Source organism: Podarcis liolepis (assembly GCF_965112155.1).
Source record: "Podarcis liolepis genome assembly, chromosome: 9".
In the NCBI taxonomy this organism is placed as follows: Eukaryota; Metazoa; Chordata; class Lepidosauria; order Squamata; family Lacertidae; genus Podarcis; species Podarcis liolepis.
Window position 1 is genome coordinate 11,661,049 of NC_139564.1, and position 25,414 is coordinate 11,686,462.

The following is a 25,414-nucleotide window of genomic DNA, read 5'->3' on the forward strand; positions in this document are numbered from 1 at the left end:
TATCACTTTCCTCACTGAATGGAAAAACAACTCTGCAGCTGCGTAAAAACGCCCTTTACTTTTTAATTCCCCTTGGCTTTGGCGCCCCTTTCCTTTTTGGCCAAGCGCCCGCGCACTGAGCAAATACATGGGATGCTAATACAGCAGCCGTGCAGCCCAGAGAAAGGCAGAGAGACGTCGTGCTAAAGCGGAGCGCTTTCCCTGTGGGATGCCTGCCTGCTTCACAACTCTTAGCGAAGCGCAGGAGCGTCGCCGCAGTTCGAGCCTCCCGGCTCTTCCGGGGTTGCAGCGAGACCAAGAGTGACGAGAAATAACCCGGCAGCGAGCTGGGATGGGCCGGCCGGGAGCCCTGCCTCCATCCCCGGCGTCGTGGCTCAGCAGGTGGGGCCGAGCGAGGGCGGAGCGCAACTTTCCCTTGGAAGCAGCTACACTCCCGGGGCGCTTTTTCCCTTTGCAAACTCGCGGCTCCTGGGGCGCGTCTGGCTGTTGCTGACGGGTAAGTCATCGAGAGCAAAGGACGCCTGACTTTCTACTCCACCTCTCGGGCGCCGGGGAGACCCCATTGAGGCGAGCGGGCGCGCGCTTTCGTGCCGCACCTCTCGCGCTTCGTCCGGTGCCGTACCCCGAGGCGCCCCGACCGCGCCTTCTTGGCGCGCCGTCGCGGCTTCTTCCTGGGATTATTGGAAACGGTGCGCAGCAGTTTTGCCCCATCAGGAGTGCCAGCTCCTGAATTTTGTGGGTGCTCGGGCACCCAGGGCCCCGGCGCCTATGCCAGGCAACGTTCGATGGGGAACATAGGCGTGAGTTCCCTGGGGCCCTGGATGCCCAAGCCGAGCACCCACAAAATTCCGTGCCAGGGCCGTGGCACCCACGGCTCCAGGCATCCACGGTCGCGGAGCCAAGTTGACACTCCTGTTGCCTGGGGAATCTTAAGGGGTGCAGCGGGAGAAACTCCGACCTGCCATTCCGACAAGCCTGGCTTAGGACTTCCGATGGGTTTCCATCTCTGGCCTGGTTTGATACAACAGCCTCAGTCCTAATATAGATATTGCCCAACATGGGTTTGGGATTCCTCTCCCTCGCCACGCCCATTTTTGTTAGAGCTTTCTTGAAACTCTCTGAGGTGCAGGATATACTTCCTATTGTGTGTTGCTAATGTGCAGGGAAAGGGCATGATGACTCATAGGGATGGAATCATGGGTGAATGAAGCTCTTTCACATGTTAGCAGCACTCCTGTTGGGACTGTAATGTTCCAAGGTAAAGCTGAGTGGAATTGCATACTTGTGATCTGGCTTGGATCAAAGGCCTCTCAGCTCATGGAAAGCAAGCATTTGAGGGAGACGCTTTCTGCATGCAGGGAATGTGGTAGAGCTTCATAATATTTAATACAGTGGTACCTCTGGATGCACTAGGGACGCGGGTGGCGCTGTGGGTAAAACCTCAGTGCCTAGGGCTTGCCGATCGCATGGTCGGCGGTTCGAATCCCCGCGGCGGGGTGAGCTCCCGTTTTTCGGTCCCAGCTCCTGCCCACCTAGCAGTTTGAAAGCACCCCCAAGTGCAAGTAGATAAATAGGTACTGCTTTATAGCGGGAAGGTAAACGGCATTTCCGTGTGCTGCGCTGATGCTGGCTGGCCAGAGCAGCTTCGTCACGCTGGCCACGTGACCCGGAAGTGTCTCCGGACAGTGCTGGCCCCCGGGCTCTTAAGTGAGATGGGCGCACAACCCTAGAGTCGGACACTACTGGCCCGTACGGGCAGGGGTACCTTTACCTTTATCTTACCTCTGGATGCGAACAGGATCCATTCCAGAGCCCCATTCACATCTTGAAGCAAACGCAACCCGCACGTCTGTGCATGCACGGGTCGCGATTTGCTCCTTCTGCGCATGCGTGTGACGTCATTTTGCGTGTCTGCACATGCACGAGCACAACCCGAAAATGCTTAACCCAAAGCTACTTCAACCGAAGGTATGACTGTACACACACTTGCACACACCTGCAGTTTGGAGCAGGGTGGTCCTGAGAGGACTATACCATGTAAAAATTCTGGGCACTTGATTTGGTTTAAGGATTAGAGAAGTTCATGGAACATCGGTCTATCTGTGGCTGTTATCTATAATAGACATTAATTGGGGCTGCCACACGTCCAGAATTTCCTGGACATAGCTGGGATTTGGCTGTTGAAAACAGTTGTTTGGGTGGAAGTCACTGACATGTCTGGGAAAATCTGGACATATGGCAATCTATGTTGGAAGTGCATATTTTGGTGAATTTCCTTTAAAATAGCTCAAAAACTACTTTTTTGAGATTATGCAGAAGGAAAAAAACCTCAGCAACTTTGCCAAAAAAGGCTTTACAACGTTTGTGTCCAGATTTTCACTTTTTGAAATATGGCAACCCTACATTAATGAAACCTTGGCAGGATATCTTGGTATATAATATGATGCTGTGGTTAAAAGTGTGGTGGCAGTCTTAATCACGCTTTCTTTCAGTGAGCCGCTTTTGGAGAGAGTGTGTTGGGACAGATGGAATTCTGTATGGGCGGAGTAATCCCAACTTCCCCTGCTAATATGCTCTAAGTTTGTATAGAGACTGTGTTGATCAACACTTGGTAAACTCTCTGGGAAACCTGCTATATGACTGCCCATTACACCTTGGTCTCTTGAAAAACCAACAATCTGTATGAGCCCTGAGAGATAGTGAAGGCTGATAAACTCTTAATAACCCTATGACAGTCTGAAGCCAGCTTGAGTCGACATCTACACTGTCTGTGCTTCAGTGCAGGAAGAAAAGAAGGGCTGCTGAACCCTCATTGCCCTGCTTACCTCCACAGGTCGCTTCTAGATGACCTGTATGCTAAGCAGTGGCTGGCTCAATCGGTCAGAGCATAGTGCCAAGGTCGCAGGTTCAATCCCCATATGGGACAGTTACATATTCCTGCATTTCAGGGGGTTGGACTAGATGATCCTTAGGGTCCCTTCCAGCTTTACAATTCTATGATTCTCTTGATTTTCACTCCTCCTGAGTCGTTTGCACAAGGTGTCTGGGCTGGTTAAAGGTAAAGGGACCTCTGACCATTAGGTCCGGTCATGGCCGACTCTGGGGTTGCGATGCTCATCTCGCTTTATTGGCCGAGGGAGCCGGCATACAGCTTCTGGGTCATGTGGCCAGCATGACTAAGCCGCTTCTGGCAAACCAGAGCAGCCCACGGAAACACTGTTTACCTTCCCTCTGGAGTGGTACCTATTTATCTACTTGCACTTTGACATGCTTTCGAACTGCTAGGTTGGCAGGAGCAGGGACCAAGCAACGGGAGCTCACCCCGTCACGGGGATTCGAACCGCCGACCTTCTGATCGGCAAGCCCTAGGCTCTGTGGTTTAACCCACAGCGCCACCCACGTCCCTTGTCTGGGCTGGTTAGACACCTTTAATTCTGATCTGTTTGTGGGAAGGTTAGACAGCACTGTGTGAAGCTATCCCATATTTTCTAGTAAATTGCATTGCTACTTTCCGTTTCAATTTTTTTTAAAGCAGATTTCTTGATCAGTAGTGCCTTTGATTGTGTGCAACCTTAATTTGCTGGCATGTGACTGAATCACTTAAAAAAGATAACAGTAATCTGGAACTGCCTAGAGTCCGCCTCAAAGCAGCATGCAGTGGTACCTCAGGTTACATACGCTTCAGGTTGCACACTCCGCTAACCTAGAAATAGTGCTTCAGGTTGAGAACTTTGCTTCAGGATAAGAACAGAAATCGGGCTCCGGCGGCGCGGCAGCAGCAGGAGGCCCCATTAGCGAAAGTGGTGCTTCAGGTTAAGAACAGTTTCGAGTTAAGAACGGACTTCTGGAACAAATTAAGTACTTAACCTGAGGTACCACTGTATTTTATCAGGTGCTGAAGTGAGCCCTGCTTGGAGAGGTGTATGCCTTGCATGCATACATACCCCATTTGTTATCTAAACCAGAACCCCACCTGTGCTTTATATGATACTGGGGAAGACCCACATTTGAAGAGATGGCTTTTCCCTCATTGTCCCTGGTGTGTCCTTCCTTCACTAAGCCTGGTTTTGCGAAGCAGAGGAAAGTTCTCTAACTGCTTTTACTCCTCTGCAACCCTTGTTTCCATAACTTCAGGTTGGGTGGGGCAAATTTCTCCCAAGCAAAACACTGAGCTAAGCCCTGTGTGCTTGTGGCAAACGAACATCCCTCTTTAAGGATCTGAGTCAATACGCCTTTTCCTGTGTTGTGTATTTGAGCTTGGACAGTTTCCAAAGTTCTCTGGGTAAAAAAATAAAATAAACCATGGGTGGGAGGATGTTAGATATACAGTGTATTCCCTCTGCTATTCATTCCCTGTGGCCTGTGACTCAGGCCAGAATGGTGAGTTATTCAGAAGCCTGTTTTTATTGAGGAGTGGGAATGTATGGGAATGGAGACTTTGCAAACTTGAAACATGATGTTGTGTCGAAATGTAGCAAACTGTGGCTTGTACAAGCTGTAGTTCTCTTTTCAAATCAAGACGTGATACTATGGTTTGGAAACAAACAATGGTTTGCTTCATTCAGGCAAAATGGTGCCTAAAACAGTTGCAGTGGAACGGAGTGCAGGAAGACATAGCTAACTGACCGCAACAGTCAGAGGGAGCTGCTTTTTGTTGCCAGTTTCACAGTGTGTGTGCAGGCCTCACTATAGATTTATAGATGTAGAGTTATTGTGAATCTTAAAAAATGCAGAACGGGGTTTGGATACCCTCAGCAGCAACATCAGGAGAATTGCCGCAGGAATGTATTGGAAAGAATGGACTGCTAATTGTCTTCATTTTATTTTATAGCATTTTTAAGCCCTTTAATATTTCAAAAACCTCTTAAGTAGTGCTCACTATGTGCAATATAAAAACAATGTCAATTAAATTAAAAATAGACCCTAAAAATACCCAACTGTATAAAAACAAGTAAAACAGATTCAGGAGTTTGATACACATTAATCCAGGTCTGATCATAGGAGTCAGAGAAAGCCCGGTGGAAAAGATGAGTCTTTACAAGAACATACATCTTTTCTTGTGTTAGTGTATTTTATAATAACATGCCCCGCGTTGCATTCTGTTAACATCTGCTTATTCTTCCAGAGTCTTTCTGAGAGAAGATCATAATGGCTTCTGTTTGGGTGAGTAAAATCATGTCGTCTGCATACCTTACTCTTGTGCATTTGGGATCCTCTCTGTTTGCTTGGAGACTGAACTTTAGAGAGAAAAAACAGAGAAAGTCTGAGTCCTTTGCATGACACACTTCTGGCTGTTTTGCTCATGTGCCATTTTGAAAAACTATTGCCGGGTAATGAAATCATTTGGAGATCACAGCTTTGCTTAAAGTCTGGTAGTATCCCAGCCAGCCAGCCAGCCTATTCTGAGAAGGGCATCATCTAAAAGCAAATTCTGAAACATTGGGAGCTGCCTTGCACCAAAGTCAGATCCATTAGTCTTTCTATCTCAGTAATGTTCACACTGAGTGGCAGCACCTCTCTAGTTTCAGACAGGGTGTATTTTCAGACAGGTGTGGTATTCAACTAACTTTTACTCAGAGTTAGACCCATTGAAATTAATGAACATGACTCAGTTAATACCTCCTGCAGAAAAAGCATGTGTTCTATCATTGAGCAGTAGTCCTTTCTAAGGTCTCTATTCCCCCAGCCTCCTCAGAATATCATCTTGCTGATAATGAAATTTTTTGCTCCACTTCCTTTCTTTGTAGAATTTGTAACAAACCTCTCAGTCAAGGGTAATTAACTGAAAGATGGATTCAGACTCATGTGGTTAAACTGTTAAGGTTTCTCTAATGTGATGATTGCACTACTATTCATTCATTTGCTCGCTCATTCATTCATTTTTCCGGAAATTTATTCCACTTTCCTTAGCAGGAGTCCTACGTTATCTTGCAAATGGGTCACTCCTCATCCCAGAGGTGGAGGGGGGGGAACCCCACATTTAATCTTGTAGCTCCAAAGCTGTCACTTTTCTTTTAGGGAGAAGAGAATAAGCTATGAAAGATGGGCCTTGTTCCTCAATGCTAGCAAGAGCCTTGGCATTGTAGCAAATGTTTCCCACATCCGAGTTCTCTCTCTGGGCAAAATATCGCCATGGAAGAAATTCGAGAAGTAGCTCCCAGGGTGACAGAAAAATCAGGTTCAGGAACTGCCTCTAGGTTTGAGGAGAGTCACTCTCTGGTAACATTGATGTGCCCTCTCTTGGTGTCTTTACCTGAGAGCAACATCCCACGACTATGAGCCGCCATTTTGTTGTTGTTGTTTAGTCGTTTGGTTGTGTCTGACTCTTCGTGACCCCATGGACCAGAGCACGCCAGGCAAACTCATGTTAGTAGCATTGAGAACCCTGTCCAACCATCTCGTCCTCTGTCGTCCCCTTCTCCTTGTGCCCTCCATCTTTCCCAACATCAGGGTCTTTTCCAGGGAGTCTTCTCTTCTCATGAGGTGGCCAAAGTATTGGCACCTCAGCTTCAGGATCTGTCCTTCCAGTGAGCATTGAGGGCTGATTTCCTTCAGAATGGATAGGTCTGATCTTCTTGCAGTCCATGGGACTCTCAAGAGTCTCCTCCAGCAATGAGCTGCCATTTTAATTTCCCAGAATGTTCCAGAATGCCCAATGTGGCAGCACTCTGGGGCACCGTGGAAAATTAAAACAGGGGGTTGCCAAGCCCAGTATGGGAGTCTTGGGCTGGTGGCAGCAATGTGGGCCCTGCTGAGGTGATAGGGCTGGAACGTGACCTGAAAAACTGGCCTGGCCAGTTTTTGTGGAAGGATTTCCAAATATGTTGGGAATGTGGCTAGGACATCCACATACTTTAGATACAATGAGGCTGTGGTTTTGTCAAGCTTATCACAGCAGGGTCCCTTAACCAGGTGGGTTCCCTGCAGCTTTGGACTACAACTACCATCAGCCCCTGCTAGCAGGCACCAAGTAGGAGAAGGCTGCTCTGCGGGAACTGAAGAGCCACAGGCAGTTTAGTCCGTTACAGAAACAGGAAGGAAGCAGAAGATGGAGACAGCAGCTCATGTCTCCACTTCAGCAAACATCCTGGAGCCAGCAAATGTGTACAAAGCTTGTGTACAAAGCAGAGTAATGCCCACATGCAAGACTTCCCTGACTCACTGTCTACCTGGCTTCAACCGCACTTTGTCTCCACGATGTGAAGGATTGGCTTTCTCTTTGCACATTTCCAGCTCTTCCTCTCAGCCTAGCACGCACAGTGCGCACTGCCGCACCAGCAATCTCAGGAATGTGCGAGCTACATGTGCCTTTCATTGTTCTTGACTGTGGCTGAATTTGAGCATGTTCAGAGCCCCACGCAGGCAGGATTTTGGCATCAGGAAAACTGCTTTGCTTTTATTTCTTCATTTCCAGTGGATGAACTAAGTCAACATTCCTGAATGGCTGAGCTCATAAGCTCCTGGTGTGTGTGTGTGTGTGTGTGTGTGTGTGTGTGTGTGTGTGTTCGTTTTCCCTTATCCACACCCAAGTGAATTTCCCCTGGCCTCCTCTGGTTAGATCAGATCTTATAAGCAAAAGGCCAGGACTTTGATTTGTTTGCTGCCCCATTATATTTTAAACTTAGAGAGGCTTATGAACATACATCTTATTTTAATGAATTGACTTTTGTGCAACTTCGGAAAGCTTTTACAGAGTCACGATTAAATACCATAAACTCTGCTTATAGAGATGGGAGACACAGAGGCATATCAACAAACAAACAAACGTGTCTGCATTAGGGGATGTTCTGAAGGAGAGGACCTTATGCATTATATCTTGCGCTGCCCCTTATATAATGAAGCAAGAGAAAGATTTTTGGCACCTATAATCACAAGGTCTCCTGGCCAGAACACCTCTGACATGATTTTATATCTCCTCGCAGACACAGATAAGTATGTGACCTGGCGGGTAGCACTTTTTGCAACTGCCGCTAGGAAAATTAGAGCAAATTATGTAGCCAAGGTAGCCACCAACTGTAAAGGAGATGAATTTATTTGACCCTATCTACATCAAGCTATATTCCATCTTTATCACCAAACTCCGAATATAATTGCACATTGTATTAATTAACCTTATTTTTTAATATATCAGTGGCCATGTGATAATTTTAGCTTATAAATTTTAATGTTTAATGTCTTAACTTGTATATTAAGGTACTTTTATAGCTCTGTGTAGAGTAGCTAATGTCTTGATAATGTTAACGGAGAAATCCGAGGGCTCCCTTGGACAAAAAAACAAGGACACCAGCCAGGAATACCAGAGCAAAAGAAGCAGCCAGTAGGCTTGGTCTTTATTGAAGACTGTTGCGACAGGACTCCCACCTGCCACAAGGTGTAACAAGATGGAAGCCCCAAACAAAAGAGCCCCCAAACTTTTATTAGCTGCTAATCCCCATTTTACATCCCACCCCAAACTACATCACTCATACATCACGGTTACATCATGAAAGGGGAGGTCTGGTGGCAGTAATCTGAGCATCCTGGACCCTGCCCCATGGCTCTCCTTTATTATATCCATCAAAACTTATTTACACTGTTGAATTTATCTTAATGCTGCCAACGTTTTCAAGTGTACACAATTTCCCCCCATATATTCGATAAACATTTTCCAATCTTCTTTAAACGAATGTTCTTCTTGTTCTCTTATTCTATATGTTAGATCCACAAGCTGCGCATATTCCATCAGTTTAAGTTGCCATTCTTCTTTAGTTGGGACCTCGCTGGTTTTCCATTTTTGGTATAATAATAATAATAATAATAATGGACACTTCCTTTCTCCCTGCTCTCCCTATTTTAGGTTGGCACTAGGGGAACGATTCGGGATGCTCCTGGCTTTAATGCATCGAGAGATGCTGAAGCAATTCGGAAAGCAATTCAGGGAATAGGTAAGTGGTCTCGGTCCTCTGCCTCCTTCTCTGTTCCAGGCAGGCAGGCAGAAGATCTGGTCAGATGTTGCCTCACCCTAGGATTTCTGTATAAACACCATCTTCTTCATCTGGCTCAGTCTGCTTCATGCTGCCTTAGTGTTGCACCAGCTCTTGTGGCTTTGATGCCTGCAGTCACCTGCAGGACACTGTGCAAAGCAACCACTGATAATCCCAGATTAACTTTAGGATCAGCCTGAGGGCCTCCCTAGTTGACCCTCATGTAGCTCATGTGGAGCAGGTAAAGGTAAAGGGACCCCTGACTGTTAACTCCAGTCGTGGCTGACTCTGGGGTTGCGGTGCTCATCTCGCTTTATTGGCCAAGGGAGCCAGCGTACAGCTTCCAGGTCATGTGGCCAGCATGACTAAGCCGCTTCTGGCGAACCAGAGCAGTGCACAGAAACGCTGTTTACCTTCCCGCCAGAGCAGTACCTATTTATCTACTTCCACTTTGACATGCTTTCGAACTGCTAGGTTGGCAGGAGCAGGGACCGAGCAACGGGAACTCACCCCGTTGCGGGGATTCGAACCACCGACCTTCTGATCAGCAAGCTCTAGGCTCAGTTTAGACCACAGCACCACCCGCTCATGTGGAGAGCCTGATGCAAATTGCACCCCCGAGCAGGAGTAAAAACTTTCTGTATCTGTTGGCAAATCTGTTAACAGACATTGGCCTCCCTCTGACTCAAGAGAAAATGTAGTGTTCCTCCAGGGTCGTGAAGTCAACCCATTGCATTAGCAGCAGCAAAGCAACCTCTCTGGTGTGCAAGCTTAGGCAGTATGGATGGGGGGCCTGGGCTGCCCAGACGACAAGACCCACCCCCTCTTGGCCCTGCTGATGGGAGGAACACAGAGCAAAATATTTTGCACCAGCTTGACTGCAGGAGTTTCCAGAAGGAAGTTGGATTTGATATCCCGCTTTATCACTACCCTAAGGAGTCTCAAAGCGGCTAACAATCTCCTTTCCCTTCCTTGCCCACAACAAACACTCTGTGAGGCTGAGAGACTTCAAAGAAGTGTGACTGGCCCAAGGTCACCCAGCAGCTGCATGTGGAGGAGCAGGGAAGCGAACCCGGTTCACCAGATTACGAGTCCACCGCTCTTAACCACTACACCACACTGGCAAGGTGCCATCCAACCGTCTTATGGATTTCTGTAGGTTTACTCTTTCACATTTTTGTTCTCTCGAAGATATCCCATAAGGCAGCAGAGATTTAGTGTCAGACTTTTCCTTCTCCTACATGGGCTACCTTCCCAGGTTGACGAGCCCCACCTGCCCCTCACTTTTGCTATATGACCTTTCAAGAACCCTTTCAGCTCTATTAATTTTTAAAACATACGTATCAGGTACACAAACATTAGTCATAACAGCTGACAATTTATTTGCATAGTCTGTGAAACAAAATGACACTAAAACTCAAATTATCGTAAACTTCCGTTATATATATATATATATATATATATATATATATATATATATATTCATTCCCCACCCATCTGGCTGGGCTGCTTCCACCAAAATATTTAAAATGCGATAAAACATCAAACATTAAAAACTTCCCTAAACAGGGCTTCCTTTAGATGTTTTCTAAAAGTCAGGTAGTTGTTTATTTCTTTGATGGGAGGGTGTTCCACAGGATGGGCGCCACCACCAAGAAGGTCCTCTGCCTGGTTCTCTGTAACTTGGCTTCTCGCAGTGAGGGAACCGCCAGAAGGCCCTCGGCACTGGACCTCAGTGTCCGGACTAAACAATGGGGGTAGAGACGCTCCTTCAGGTACACAGGGCCAAGGCTGTTTAGGGTCAGCACCAACACTTTGAATTGTGCTCGGAAGCATACTGGGAGCTAATGTAGGTCTTTCAGGACCGGTGTTATGTGGTCTTGGCGGCTGCTCCCAGTCACAAGTCTAGCTGCTGCATTCTGGATTAGTTGCAGTTTCCGGGTCACCTTCAAAGGTAGCCCCATGTAGAGCACGTTGCAGTAGTCCAAGCGGGAGATAACTAGACAGCTGCCCTGGACACAGAATTGACCTGCGCCTCCATGGACAGCTGTGAGTCAAAGAAAGTTGCCTTATACTGAGTCTGACCATTGGGGCATCAGACTCAGTGTTGCCTACACTGGATGGCAGCAGCTCTTTGGGATTTTAGATAAGGTTGTCCGCCAGCCCTACCTGGAGATTGAACCCTGAACTTTCTACATGCAGATCAGATGCTCTACCACTGAACTATGGCCCTTCCCAGTGTTAGTCATATTCAGAGCAGGCCCACATCGAATTCGGTGCCCATGAAACTATTGATTTCAGTGAGTTTGACTCAGTTGCAAACGAACAGCTAATTATTCCATGCCAGCTTAGCAATTAAAACTCTCCTGTGGTCCGCAGAAATGATGATCCGCAGTTCTTGAATTTAATTCCATTAATTCCAGCCAAATCAGGGTTGCTTGTACAAGAATGAGAACAAAGTTATCTAAACAATTCATTTTCCCACGGTTTCCCCTTTTTCCCTTCTGTGCCATTGATCCAATAAGTTAACACGACACGTTTAATTAAAGCTCCGCACTTAATTTCCCACTCAGTGATAGCTTCAGTTCCCCCCTCCCTCCAGTTGGAATTTCTGCAGCCAGTAATTAGTCATAAATTAATTAAATCTCATGTCCTGGTCTTATCCCTTCCAGAAAACCCAAATTCATTATTTTGTGATCTGCTTCTGATAGCTAATAGCTATCGACGGAACTCTCCTCTGTGAATTCGTTGATTTATCTTTTAAAGTCGTCTAGCCTATAGAGCATCACAAAAGGACTGGTGGGTACACTTCCAATGCACATTCTGCAGGGGTTGCCATATTGTGCCATTGAGGGGCTTGTGGCAGCTGTCATGGCTGGATGCAGAGGAACGGTGGGAGGAAACAGCTGGGGAACCCCTAAGAGAAGATGCCTCAGAGCCAGAGGATGATGAGTGGTCAGATGGGGGAAGAGGGAGAAGACTGGGAGGAGGAGGTGTCGGAAGCTGGAGCAGTAACAGGGCTTAGTGAGCAGGAAGAGGCTGTGGTGGAGAGCAGTCCAGACTCAGAGGTAGAAGTGGAGGCTGAAGAGGGGTGGAGCCAAGAGGCAGAGATGAGTCTGGCTGGTGAAGAGGCATGGGTGTCTCCCCCTCCTGCTGCGACCAGCTCCCGTCCCCACTGGTTTCCCAGAACCAGAAGAGGGATGAAGAGAGTGGAGCAAAGGCAGACAAAGCAACAGAGTCTCAGATTGCTCCGGAAGGTCCTGAGGGAGGAGGAGATTAGGCAACTCGGGGACGGTGGGAACCTTCAGTCCTCACAACTGACTCATTGCAGCAAGACCTACTGGGAAGAGTTGCTGTGCTCAGTAGGCCTGGCCTCCTGAACTGTTTTGTTTCTTTCCCCCTTCACATTTGACAGGAAATATCTTTCCCCGCGGCAGGGTGAGCTCCCGTCTTTCGGTCCCAGCTCCTGCCCACCTAGCAGTTCGAAAGCACGTCAAAGTGCAAGTAGATAAATAGGTACCACTTTATAGCGGGAAGGTAAACGGCGTTTCCATGTGCTGCGCTGGTGCTGGCTCGCCAGAGCAGCTTCGTCACGCTGGCCACATGACCCAGAAGTGTCTCCAGACAGTGCTGGCCCCCGGCCTCTTAAGTGAAATGAGCGCACAACCCTAGAGTCGGACACAACTGGCCCGTACTGGCAGGGGTACCTTTACCTTTACCTTTATCTTTAATATCCAAAGTCTACAGAAACGCTTTGTCAAGCAGCCGCAAAACTCCTACATAACATAGATGTATCCTGCTGGCAACTCTTAAATTCTCTGAGAATTACCAGAGAGGTAGTTGCATTCGCTTTCATATCACAGGTACAGAGCTGCAGGTTTACTCAAACCGAACAGACTCAGGTTTTCATCAGCTATGCCTGAGGAGGACACAGGCTTATATTAACATTTATTTCAATTTGCTGAAGAGTTTATGAGCATGCAAGAAGTCAAAGAGTTCTCTGTACACTTCTCTGTATGGGACTTAGATGACGTTTGAATATTGCATTCCTCTATTTTTATTTTTTTCAAGTAATTTTTTATTGTTTTCCTTACATATTCTTTTCCAACAAATTGTAATAACATCATACATTCCCTTTGACTCTGCCGAGTCGCGACCCCCCTCCCTCCCCACAACTGGTATATTTAACCCCTTTCCATCACGCACATCGTTCTCATATTAGTACTATTATACATTGGAGGTATTATGTCAATCCTGCTAGTGTCTTGACCTCTTTACAGTTCTTCTTTAAATATTCAATAAATTTACTCCAGTTATTTTGGTATCTTTGATCTCCCTGGTCCCGGATCCTCCCTGACAGTTTGGCAAGTTCTGCATATTCTGTCAACTTCACCTGCCACTCCTGGATAGTTGGTATATCTTGTACTTTCCATCTTTGGGCCAGAAGGGTTCTCGCGGCAGCTGTAGCATACATGAACAAATTTTGATCTCCCATTTTATTTTTTATTTTATCTTTTTATAAAATATTTATTAAGGTTTAACATAAAACATAAGTTTACACAAAACATAGGTTTGCACAATAGGGTTTACAAAAATCATAAATTTACAATATAAGAAAAATTTTAAAAAACTTAACAACCTAAAAAGAAAGAAAGAAGAAAGAAAGAAGAAAAAATCACATAGAAAAGATATCTAGACAAGAAAGAGAAGATAGTAGCTAAATAGAAAAAGAAAAAAAAAAGAAATTTAGAATAAAATCCATCTTTCAATAATCTTTCAGCTTGTTTCCTTATTTCTTTGACCTCCTCACACCTCCCCTTTTGTATTCCCGTTTAAAAGTCCTTTCAGCAAATCCTTACCCTCTATCATTTATCTTTACTCAATATCTTAACCTATTATAACTATGTATTTTCAACCATTGTCGATCCATATTTGCATATTCTTAATAATCTTTTTACCAATACCACTTATTTTCCGTTCCAACATCATTTTAACATTCATTAATTTTACAGTATTTCTGCAAGTAGCCTTTAAATTTCTTCCAGTCTTCGTCCACCGACTCTTCTCCCTGGTCACGGATTCTGCCAGTCATTTCTGCCAATTCCATGTAGTCCATCACTTTCATCCAGTGTGGGTAAATCCTGTGTCTTCCAATACTTTGCAATCAGTATTCTTGCTGCTGTTGTGGCGTACATAAAGAAAGTTCTATCCTTCTTTAACACCAATTGGCCGACTATGCCCCGGAGAAAGGCCTCTGGTTTCTTCAGGAAGGTATACCTAAATATCTTTTTCATTTCATTATAGATCATCTCCCAGAAAGCCTTAATCCTTGGGCCCGTCCACCAAAGGTGAAAGAATGTACCTTCAGTTTCTTTACATTTCCAACATTTATTATCGGGCAAATGATAGATTTTTGCAAGCTTGACTGGTGTCATGTACCACCTGTATACCATTTTCATAATATTCTCTCTTAGGGCATTACATGCCCTAAATTTCACACCTGTGGTCCACAACTGTTCCCAGTCAGCAAACATAATGTTATGTCCAACATCCTGTGCCCACTTAATCATAGCAGATTTAACCGTTTCATCTTGAGTGTTCCATTTTAACAGCAAGTTATACATTCTTGAAAGTATCTCATTTTTGGGATCTAACAGCTCTGTTTCCAACTTTGATTTTTCCACCTGGAAGCCAATTTTTTTGTCCAAATTATATACCTCTCTTATTTGATAATAATGAAGCCAATCTCGCACTCTGTCTTGATCTCCCATTTTAATTTCTGTTCCTATTAAGCCTAATGGACACGCTTCCGGTCTTTTGGGGAAAGTATATCTAAATATTTCTATATATATATATATAAATTTAGAATATTGCATTCCTCTAAACGTTCCTGAGCTTTCACACATTTCTCAATCTGTTCACAATGCTCCCTGACAGGAGTTAAAGGATCCAGAAGCTCTTCATCTTCCTCCTGGGGGTCCCCGCTCCGGCCTTCCAGTTCCTCCTCATCCTGCCACCCCATCTCTGCACATCTCCCTCAAGCCTCACTCCAGCTGTTTTGTTCCTTTGGATAAAGAGTTAACTTCACTGGCACTTTTTAAGTTCTTGCTGCTGACACCCAGCCTGGCAGTGGCCAGTCCTGCGTAGCGCACATGATTAGGACCAGGGTTTTCTTTTTTTGTTGGGCATAAAGCAGGAACACGGAGCCTTTGTGAGCCCGAGGGCCACATTTCCTCCTGGGCAATCCTTTGAGGGCCACATGGCTTCTGAGCAGGGCCAGAGCAAAAGTGGGTGGAAGAAAGAAGGCAAACTTCACCTGTGTGCAGTAGGCCAATTTCTACAACACTCCTGGCATGAACAGGGAAGCGAGGTGTAGTGGTTAGAGTGTTGGACTAGGACAGGGGTCTGCAACCCGCGGCTCCGGAGCCGCATGTGGCTCTTTTACACCTTTGTCGCAGCTCCAGGACGGATACTAGCGAGGGGAGGAGGCGCATTGTGCGCCCCGATACTCCCCACTGTGGCGGGCGCTGTACTGGCTGTGACGTCGCATGGGGGCGGTGCGTGCGTTAGAATCATAGAATCATAGAATCATAGAGTTGGAAGAGACCACAAGGGCCATCGAGTCCAACCCCCTGCCAAGCAGGAAACACCATCAGAGCACTCCTGACATATGGTTGTCAAGCCTCTGCTTAAAGATCTCCAAAGCAGGAGACTCCACCACACTCCTTGGCAGCAAATTCCACTGTCGAACAGCTCTTACTGTCAGGAAGTTCTTCCTAATGTTTAGGTGGAATCTTCTTTCTTGTAGTTTGGATCCATTGCTCCGTGTCCGCTTCTCTGGAGCAGCAGAAAACAACCTTTCTCCCTCCTCTATGTGACATCCTTTTATATATTTGAACATGGCTATCATATCACCCCTTAACCTCCTCTTCTCCAGGCTAAACATGCCCAGCTCCCTTAGCCGTTAGTCACGCACCGTCCCGACGTCACTTTCCCGCCCGCCCGCTACATTGTAAGGGGCATGTACGCTGGTCACTGCATTGAAAGGGGGCATGTACGCTGGTCACTGTTTTGAAGGGGAGTGAATTAACAAGGTAACTTGTTAATTTAACGTTTATTTCTATGAGGAGGAGTAATTCTGAGGGGTCAAACAAAGAAATAATAAAAAAGTGACAAAAAGGTTATTTTTATAATGACGAGTTTTGCGGCTCCCAGGTTTTTTTTCTTCGGAAACGGGTCCAAGTGGCTCTTTTTGTCTTAAAGGTTGCAGACCCCTGGACTAGGACCTGGGAGACCAGATCCTCAATTCAACCCTGACGCTCGCTGGGTGACCCTGAGCCAGGCATAGTCTCTTGGCCTAACCCACCTCACTGGGTTGTTGTGAGGCTAAAATGAAAGAGGAAGGAAAGCTACAGTATGCATGCCACTTTGAGCTCCATGGAGAAATAATAATAATAATAATAATAATAATAATAATAATAATAATAATAATTTTTTATTTATGCCACGCCCTCCCCAGCCCTGACTGGGCTCAGGGCGGCTAACACCAAATATAAAACAATTGATTGAAATACAGCTTAAAAAACAAGATTAAAATACAACATTAAAACATTAAAATGCAACCTCATTTAGGGTAGGCTATAAATGTAATAACGAATCAATAAAATACGTTGTAGGGAGTAGCAGATTGCAGTGGATTTAAACTCATCATTTGAATGTGATTATTCTGATTTTTTTACCTTGGGAGTTGAACCACTTTTTAGACTTTTTTTTTTTTTAATTGGTTCTGTTTTGCATTTTAGGTACTGACGAAAAAACCCTGATTGACATCCTCACGGGAAGATCGAATGCTCAGCGGCAGCTGATTGCGAAGGAGTACAGGGCAGCTGCAGGAAAGGTATGGTTCGGAGATGATCTCTAGGCTGCAAAAGACTCCATCAGGAATAAGGGGGGGAGGGTGTTCTCTTGTGATGATGCCATTAAATATGACCGCTCATTTGCTGGATCATCACCTTGTCGTGGTGAGTGGGCTTGCAAGTTCCTATGACCCTTGTGAGCGAAGCCATCGGGAATCTCTTACTCCCAGCAGGGTGTCAGCAACTGGCTGGCCACTGTAAGGCAGGATTCTGGGCTAGATGCCTGGCCTGATCCAGCACGCCTCTTATGTTCTTATCAAACATAAGAAGCAGGAGACCTGCCTTCAAAATGCCCCACTCGGCCATGAAGCTTGCTGCAGATGGTGTCATTTCAGACTAACATTAGTTGTTCTTGCAAAGCTACCTTGAGATCCAGCCTGTTTATAGCATCCTGAATTTTTTAAGGACTGGGCAGAAACAGGGTGGTGAAAGTAGTGCCCGGTATGTATGTAGGACACATGGGTGGGGGACTATGAAGCCATATGCTTCCTCAACCTCGGCCCTCCAGATGTTTTGAGACTACAATTTCCATCCTCCCTGACCACTGGTCCTGCTAGCTAGGGATCATGGGAGTTGTAGGCCAAAAACATCTGGAGGGCTGAGGTTGAGGAAGCTTGCCATATGCTATCAGCAGTCAGGGTGGATTAGTGAGGATCCCTGGGAGGTTAGGCGTGTTAGAATTCCTGCTCCATGATTGCAGTCATGGGATTGTTGTCTATCACATGACGGTATATGTTTTGACTCCACAAAGTGGGAAGTGACGGAGACAGGATGTTTGTCTTACTGTGTTCCGTGAAGTGGGACTCTTGTCCTTTGTCTTTTCCCCTTTGCTGTCTGATGCTGGAGAGAGAGGGAGCCATGTTGCAGTGCTCCGTGTGTGTGTTTATATGTAAATAAAGTAGATTAGCCAAAATGCTGAGTTGCTGAGGTCTGTTACACAAACTGCGAACACTCTGCAGATCCCTAAGTGTGCCGGTGTCTGTTGGCATTGGTCGCTGTGATGTTTGGGCTGAAGAAAGCTAATGAAGCTCCCGAACGATTGACCAGGAGGGAGAGAACATGCCAATTGGGCATGTGTCTCTGCCAAGGTCCTACTCAAGTGTTGGCTGAGCTCCTGACAAGGAGGTCAGGTCTCTTCAGTCCGGGATGAGGCAGAGATCTAATTATCAATTTGCATGTCTGGACCACATCAGGCTGTAGGTGACACATGATGGATTCTCCTCTCTCTCTCTCTCTCTCTCTCTCTCTCTCCCTCCCCCTTTCCCTCCCCCCCCCCCTTCTTCCATGTAGACAACCTTCTCCTAGTTTTCCAGCTGCAATGATCTTTTGGATGGAGGAGCAGTCATTCCTAGCGCACCCTCCCATGCGTGTTTATTTTCTTGCTGCTCTCATTATTTTAAATTGACATAGCCACCCATCAGTAAATATTTGCTGGGCACCTTGCAAACAAAGCATATTCTTAAAAGCCCAGCATGTAAACGTTAGCATCAGCGATGAAAGACATCAAAACAAACAAGCCATGCTTGCAACAGTGATGGAATGAAACCACGTGCAGCCCAGATTTAAAACCACAATTAAAACAAATTTCGGCTGCTTAATGTGCTGTGTGAAGTGGTCTTGCCCAGGCACGGGTTTTTGTCCTCACTGAGAATGAAGCTACAATTAAAAGAGAGATTCGGTGGACGGTTTATCTCTGTTGTAAAGGGCAGGCCGTCCTTGGAGCCTGGATTTTTGACGGCGAGAAACATTGACAGCTCTGTTTCTTTCTCTTTTTGAAAAGGATATGAAAGATGCTTTGAAGGGAGATCTCTCTGGCAATTTGGAGCGTATAATGGTGGCTCTTGTAACGCCTCCGGCAGTGTTTGATGCTAAACAACTGAAGAAATCCATGAAAGTAAGTCTACGAAGGCAGCGCTGCACCTTCTGTTATTTACTCGTTTGGAAAATTTTGCTTGCCATATTTTTTTTTTTTTTGCATCCGCTGCTGTTTTGAGGAAATTAAAAGATGGCCATATTGCATTGCAAGAATGTGTTGCATTCTCAAAGTAAAGGAAGGATATTTACCGTATTTTTTGCTCTATAAGACGCACCAGACCACAAGACGCACTTAGTTTTTGGAGGAGGAAAACAAGAAAAAAAATATTCTGAATCCCAGAAGCCAGAACAGCAAGAGGAATCGCTGTGCAGGGAAAGCAGCAATCCCTCTTGATGTTCTGGCTTCTGGGATAGCTGTGCAGCCTGCATTCACTCCATAAGACGCACACACATTTCCCCTTACTTTTTGGGAAGGAAAAAGTGAGTCTTATAGAGCAAAAAATAAGGTACTTGAGGCGTTCCCAAAGTAAAGGAAGGATTGAACTCTGATTAATAAGAATACACACAGAGACTTGAACCAGCAAGACTCTGGGAAGGGTGCGTATAATTGTATCTCTCTGTGCCTATCCCTGTGCTGCTCCTGGCCCAGGTAGTTTTTATTCACAAAAGAACTTTTTACAGAGTGTTCGTAAGAACCAATCAGATTTCTTCTGAGCATTTCCACAAACCCACATGGGGAGAAAGTTAAACCACTATAACTAATTAATCACAGGGTATACAAAGAACAGAACTACAAAGAAGAGCATTTGGTAACCCTGGAGGTAATAAACAAGCAATACATATGATAAGAAGGATGGCCAGGAGGACAGTGACCATTCTCACCTTAATGGGAGATCTGTTTCCTGATCCTAAGATTAACATCCTACATCAAGGAAACTTGCCCACTATCTTTATGGCCCAGGATGCATGTCTGGCAAAGCAACTGGGCTGTCTACATGACACGAGAAATGGGCAGCAGAGGCAAAAGGGCATGAAGAGGGGATGAATGTAGAATCTTATGGGATTTTATCAGAAATTATCGTCAATATATCAAACCCAGTCAACACAATGCTTTCATCGTGGACACGATGGCTTGATGTATATTTTATAATTCCTCATGGTAATCCCATCTGATCCCTACAGAATGTCTCATTTTAAATGAAGTTGTCTTTGCACATGGTTTGGGATTCAGAAAAAGGCATGTGGAGGTTGCAGCCACTTTCAAAGCTGGACCTCTGCTTGCCATTTCCCTTGCATCAATTGTCACTTAACGGAGGAGACAAGCCGCCCCATAAAACTGAGCAGCAGCTAGCCTCTTCAGCAGAGGAAGAGCAAGCGCAGCTCCACCTCTCCATACAGTTTCCTCTGGTGTATGCATGCCTCTTCTCTGGATTTTGGCCCCAGAGGACACACAGATGTTCTGGTTCAGGCATGACATTCTGTCCCAACAAGGACCATCACATTTGTGTCAATGAACTGGGACGCTATGTGCTGTAAATATCTTTCTCAATGCCACCGATCCTTTCAGAGGGCAGCTCAGTTCTAAAATCCATACTTTGGACCAGCAGTTAATGGATTGATCAATTCATTGGTCGATGCTTTCGGCACCCATTTAAACTGTTAGCTCACACCATTGACTGTTCGCCAGTGGTGTTAACCAATCCCGATAGGTGCAGTCAAGGGAATGATAAGCCCCCTGTGGCTTCGGTGAAAAAGTTAAGCACTCACTTAAAGCCCTTGTGTTGATGTCAGTTAGGAGCTTAGATGTTCTTGGCTGAATTGTCTTCAGTCCATCTCCCTTCTGCTGCCATGAATCTTCAGGATGTTACCGCCTCTGTTGACATTTTGTCTTTTGGCTCTTCAGAAGCTTGCTAAATGCTAGATCCCCAAGGAGGCCCTACAATGGAAACCTACAGTGGAAAGTGCCTAAATCATAGCATCTTAGTTGGAAGGGACCCCAAGAGTCATCTAGTCCAGCCCCCTGCAATGCAGGAATCTCATCTAAAGCATCCATGACAGATGGCCACCCAACCTCTGCTTAAAAACCTTCAAGGAAGGAGAGTCCACCATCTCCCGAGGGAGACAATTCCATTGATGGACAGCTCTTACTGTCAGAAGGTCTTTCCGAATGTTGAGTCGGAATCTTCTTTCTTGTAGCTTGAAGCCATTGGTTCGATTCCTACCCTCGAGGAGCAGGAGAAAACAAGCTTGCTCCATCTGAAAGCCCTTGAGATATTTGAAGATGGCCATCCAATCTCCTCTCAGTCTCCTCTTTTCCAGGCTAAACAAATCCTCTTACTCTTCTTTTTGCTTCTAGGGTGCTGGAACGGACGAGCATGCTCTGATTGAGATCCTGGCCTCAAGGACTAGCAAGCAAATGAAAGAAGTAGCCCAGGCATATTACACAGGTAACGATGACTTGGAGTGAAGGGATTCTGGTCAGGCAGGTGCTGTAATTGCTACTTTTCCAGCAGACAATACTAGCTGGAGATCGGTCAAAGAGGTTTCTTCAGTCATTGCAAGAAGCTGGGTGGGGAGAAGACGTTTCTGGATAGCTGAGGAGTGGCTGGCTTGGAGAGGATGAAGCAGGCGAAAGCTAGTCTGTTGCAGTGGAATGCCGTCCCCTTCAGCCAGTGTGGTGTAGTGGTTAAGAACGGTAGACTCGTAATCTGGGGAACCAGGTTCGCGTCTCCGCTCCTCCACATGCAGCTGCTGGGTGACCTTGGGCTAGTCACACTTCTCTGAAGTCTCTCAGCCCCACTCACCTCACAGAGTGTTTGTTGTGGGGGAGGAAAGGAAAGGAGAATGTTAGCCACTTTGAGACTCCTTCGGGTAGTGATAAAGCGGGATATCAAATCCAAACTCCTCTCCTCCTCCTCCTCTTCTTCTCCTTCTCCTTCTTCTTCTTCTTCCACCAAGATTTTGAGCATCTTCTTTCCCTGCAAACAGAGGCTTCCTGGAGGCTGACTTACTTGGTGCTCTGATGAGTCAATAATGTTATAAATCTCAGGAGTAAATCTGGCAAAGTTATCCTGAGGTATCTGAGCAATCTCTTAAACAGCCTGGAGTAATGTGTCAGGCCCTTATAAATCTTAGCTGCTTTGCCCTTTGAAAATATATATCGCAAGATTCATTAAACCCGGCTCCATGGTGTCAATTAGCCACTTTAACAATGGGGGCCAAACTCCTCTCCAGTCCTCTAGTACTTATGTAGTTGGGGCCCTTCCAGAAATCCTTTTGAATGTGTGTCCAGGATGGTTTTTTGTGCTTTTTGATGCTGTCAAGGGCGTTCAGGTGTGATCACACTTTCAAAACCCTTTGTGCAAAGTTTTGGGGCAGTCAGATCCCTTTTCTTGATAGTGTTTGTATCCTTGCCTGGCTTGATTCTCTTAAGTTCAACTACATATACAGATTCTGTGGGGTCTTCTCCAGCAACCTGTTCTGAATATTCATTTATTCATGTATTCATTTATAAAGGAAGAAAAGAAAATGTGAGGAAAGGGAAACAGGGAGAAAAGAAGAAAGGCCAAAAGGGCAACGTAACACATTAAGTAAAGTCAAATTTAAATGCTATAGATATAAGTGACATTATTATCCTAGTCTAAATATGGTTACCAATAACCCACCACGTTGTGTATTAAAGCTTTCCGGATTTCAATATATTTGTCCAAACAAAGTCTGTGTCTATAGTCAACCGGTTCGTACCTGTAATTGTCATGAAACCAATGGAACAAGAGAGTAGCTATTAAACCAGCCTTTCTCAACCTGTGGGTCCCCAGATGTTGTTGAACTACAACTCCCATCACCCCTAGCTAGCAAGGCCAGAGTTCAGGGATGATGGGAGTTGTAGTCCAACAACATCTGGGGACCCACAGGTTGAGAACCACTGTATTAAACCCTCATCCCCTTTACTCAGTTTTGGCTGACATCAGCTGGCCACTTTTCTGCTTGCTGGGATGCTTGGCAGGTCTTCCTCCTTGCAACCCATCCCCAGATTGCTTCGGTTCTTAGAGGTCCTTTCCTGGAAAGGATCCTCTTCTGCTGCGTTTCAGAAAGATGAATTGCTGAGCTGTAGAGAAGCTGAGCAAGATGGATTGGGCAGTTTAATGCAGCCAGCCCAGCGGAGTCTATACTTGGAGCCGGTACAGCTCGGGGGGTAGCAGCGAGGCCCATGGCTTTGATTAATATCTGGAAGATTTATGGCTGTTTTCCTGGTGAAGTGGGTAAAGCTTTTCACTAGGAGTGCATTTAGCTTCATGCTCGAGCACGTCGTATTCTAATGGGGAGCCCTGCAAGCTGAGCCAGGCAAATAACACAAGTTTGGAGAGCACGTTTATTGAGCCGTGATGGACTTCTTGGAGGCCCGCTGGCATTGCAAGCGAGCGATTGTGGTTAATTGCTTGGCGATGTCCTCTAAAAGCAGGCGGGGGGAATCTCCGGCCCTCCAGCCCTTTCCATTTGGCCCTCGGAATTCTGTCCAGCTGTCCAGCTACTTTCTTGGGCTCCATGATCACTGCAGATGGTGACAGCAGCCACGAAATTAAAAGACGCCTGCTTCTTGGGAGCAGTGGCGTAGCGTGGGGGGTGCCAGGGGTGCCAGCCGCACCGGGCGCAACATGGGCGGGGGGCGCGCTCGCACTAGCAGCTCTCTGCCCCTACTTAAATCCACGGGTTAGGGAGCCCGCGCTCGCTCGGCTTGGCGAGGAGGTCGCGGAAGGGGGAGAGCGAAGCCTTCTGCCATGGGCAAAAAAAGGAGAGGAAGCCGGGCGGGCGGGCTGGCTGGCTGGCGGGGGTCTGGCTGCGCCTGCTGCTGCCGTTGCTGCTGCTGCCGGGGCTTTGACAGCTTGGCGAAGCGGAGGGAGAGGAGCTTTATGGTAATTGCGGCTCTCTCTCCACTGGCCGCCTGGCTAGTGAGCCGAGCCGAGCAGGGAGTCTGGCGAGGGGGCGGGAAGAGACTTTTCCACCTCGCCTGGTCAAAAAGGAGAGCGGAGTCTCCTCAGGGCGCCCTCAGGCAGGGCAGGGCAAGGCAAGCAGAGCGAGGAGGAAAGAGAGGGGAAGGGGGGGGAAGCAGCCAGGAAACGCTGCGGTGTGGAGGAGGAATCAATTAAGGAGAGAAAGCGAAAAGCCTTGGAGAAAGGGGGAAAAAAGGAAAGAAAAGAGGCAGCTCCAGGAGAGCGCGGGGGAAAGAGAAGCCTCGCTGCTGCTGCTTGGGAGAGTAAATTACTGTACTTGCCTTGCCCCGGGTTAGGGGGCGCAAATTAATTGCCTTGCCCCCGGTTAGGGGGCGCAAATTACTTGCCTTGCCCCGGGTGCTGATAACCCACGCTACGCCGCTGCTTGGGAGAAAAGCAATGACAAACCTAGACAGCATCTTAAAAAGCAGAGACATCACCTTGCCAACAAAGATCCGTATAGTTAAAGCTATGGTTTTCTCAGTAGTGATGTATGGAAGTGAGAGCTGGACAATAAAGAAGGCTGATCGCCGAAGAATTGATGCTTTTGAATTATGCTTGAGGAGACTCTTGAGAGTCCCATGGACTGCAAGAAGATCAAACCGATCCATTCTTAAGGAAATCAGCCCTGAGTGCTCACTGGAAGGACAGATCCTGAAGCTGAGGCTCCAATACTTTGGCCACCTCATAAGAAGAGAAGACTCCCTGGGAAAGACCCTGATGTTGGGAAAATGGAGGGCACAAGGAGAAGGGGACGATAGAGGACGAGATGGTTGGACAGTGTTCTCGAAGCTACAAACATGAGTTTGGCCAAACTGCGGGAGGCAGTGGAAGACAGGAGTGCCTGGCGTGCTCTGGTCCATGGGATCACGAAGAGTCGGACACGACTAAACGACTAAACAACACAGCAACAGGAAGTGTATCTCTTGAATTGAAGCAGTGTTTCGCAAGCTTGGGTCCCCAGCTGCTGAACTATAACTCCCATCATCCCTGACCACTGGTCCTTCTAGCTAGGGATGATGGGAGTTATAGTCCAACAACAGCTGGGGACCCAAGCATGAGAAAGGTCGATTAAGGAGGAATGTGTGTGTTGGGGTATGAGCAGGCAAGTTTCAGAAGAGGCGGTTCACTACTTGACCACCGCCTTGAGTTAAGCCAGCCAGCTGAGAAATACAAATTTATGTTTATTCATTTACTGTATCCCTACCTCACCTTTTTTTGTTCAAGGAGCGCAAGCAGTGAATCCCACAACAACCCTGTGAGGAAGGTTAGGCTGAGAGACAGCAGCTTGCCCAAGATCACCCAGTGAACTTAAGGCCAAGTCAGAATTGAACCCTGCTTTCCCAGTTCCTAGTATTATACTCTAAACCAGGCATGTCCAAAGTCCGTTTTGGGGGCCTAATTGTGGATATTTCACCCCTCCCATTGCAAGAATCTCCTGACAATGTTTTCAGAAAGGAGGGGGCGGAATCTGCTCGTTGCTTCTTCCGCTCCAACCTCACCCGGAGAAGAGGAGGTTAAGGGGTGATATGATAGCCATGTTCAAATATATAAAAGGATGTCACATAGAGGAGGGAGAAAGGTTGTTTTCTGCTGCTCCAGAGAAGCGGACACGGAGCAATGGATCCAAACTACAAGAAAGAAGATTCCACCTAAACATTAGGAAGAGCTTCCTGACAGTAAGAGCTGTTCGACAGTGGAATTTGCTGCCACGGAGTGTGGTGGAGTC

General features: G+C 46.6%; 1 protein-coding gene across 1 annotated transcript in view; it reads left to right on the top strand.

The window, feature by feature from the left end:
- The first annotated feature begins 347 nt into the window (after window positions 1–347).
- Window positions 348–25,414, top strand: part of ANXA3 (annexin A3) — a 38,230-nt gene continuing 13,163 nt past the window's right edge. Inside the window, exons 1-6 of the mRNA XM_083458999.1 lie at window positions 348–496; window positions 5,126–5,163; window positions 8,837–8,924; window positions 16,766–16,860; window positions 18,660–18,773; window positions 21,051–21,141. Coding sequence (XP_083315125.1) covers window positions 5,149–5,163; window positions 8,837–8,924; window positions 16,766–16,860; window positions 18,660–18,773; window positions 21,051–21,141 — 403 coding nt within the window. The 5' untranslated portion in view covers window positions 348–496; window positions 5,126–5,148. The remainder of the gene's footprint in view (window positions 497–5,125; window positions 5,164–8,836; window positions 8,925–16,765; window positions 16,861–18,659; window positions 18,774–21,050; window positions 21,142–25,414) is intronic.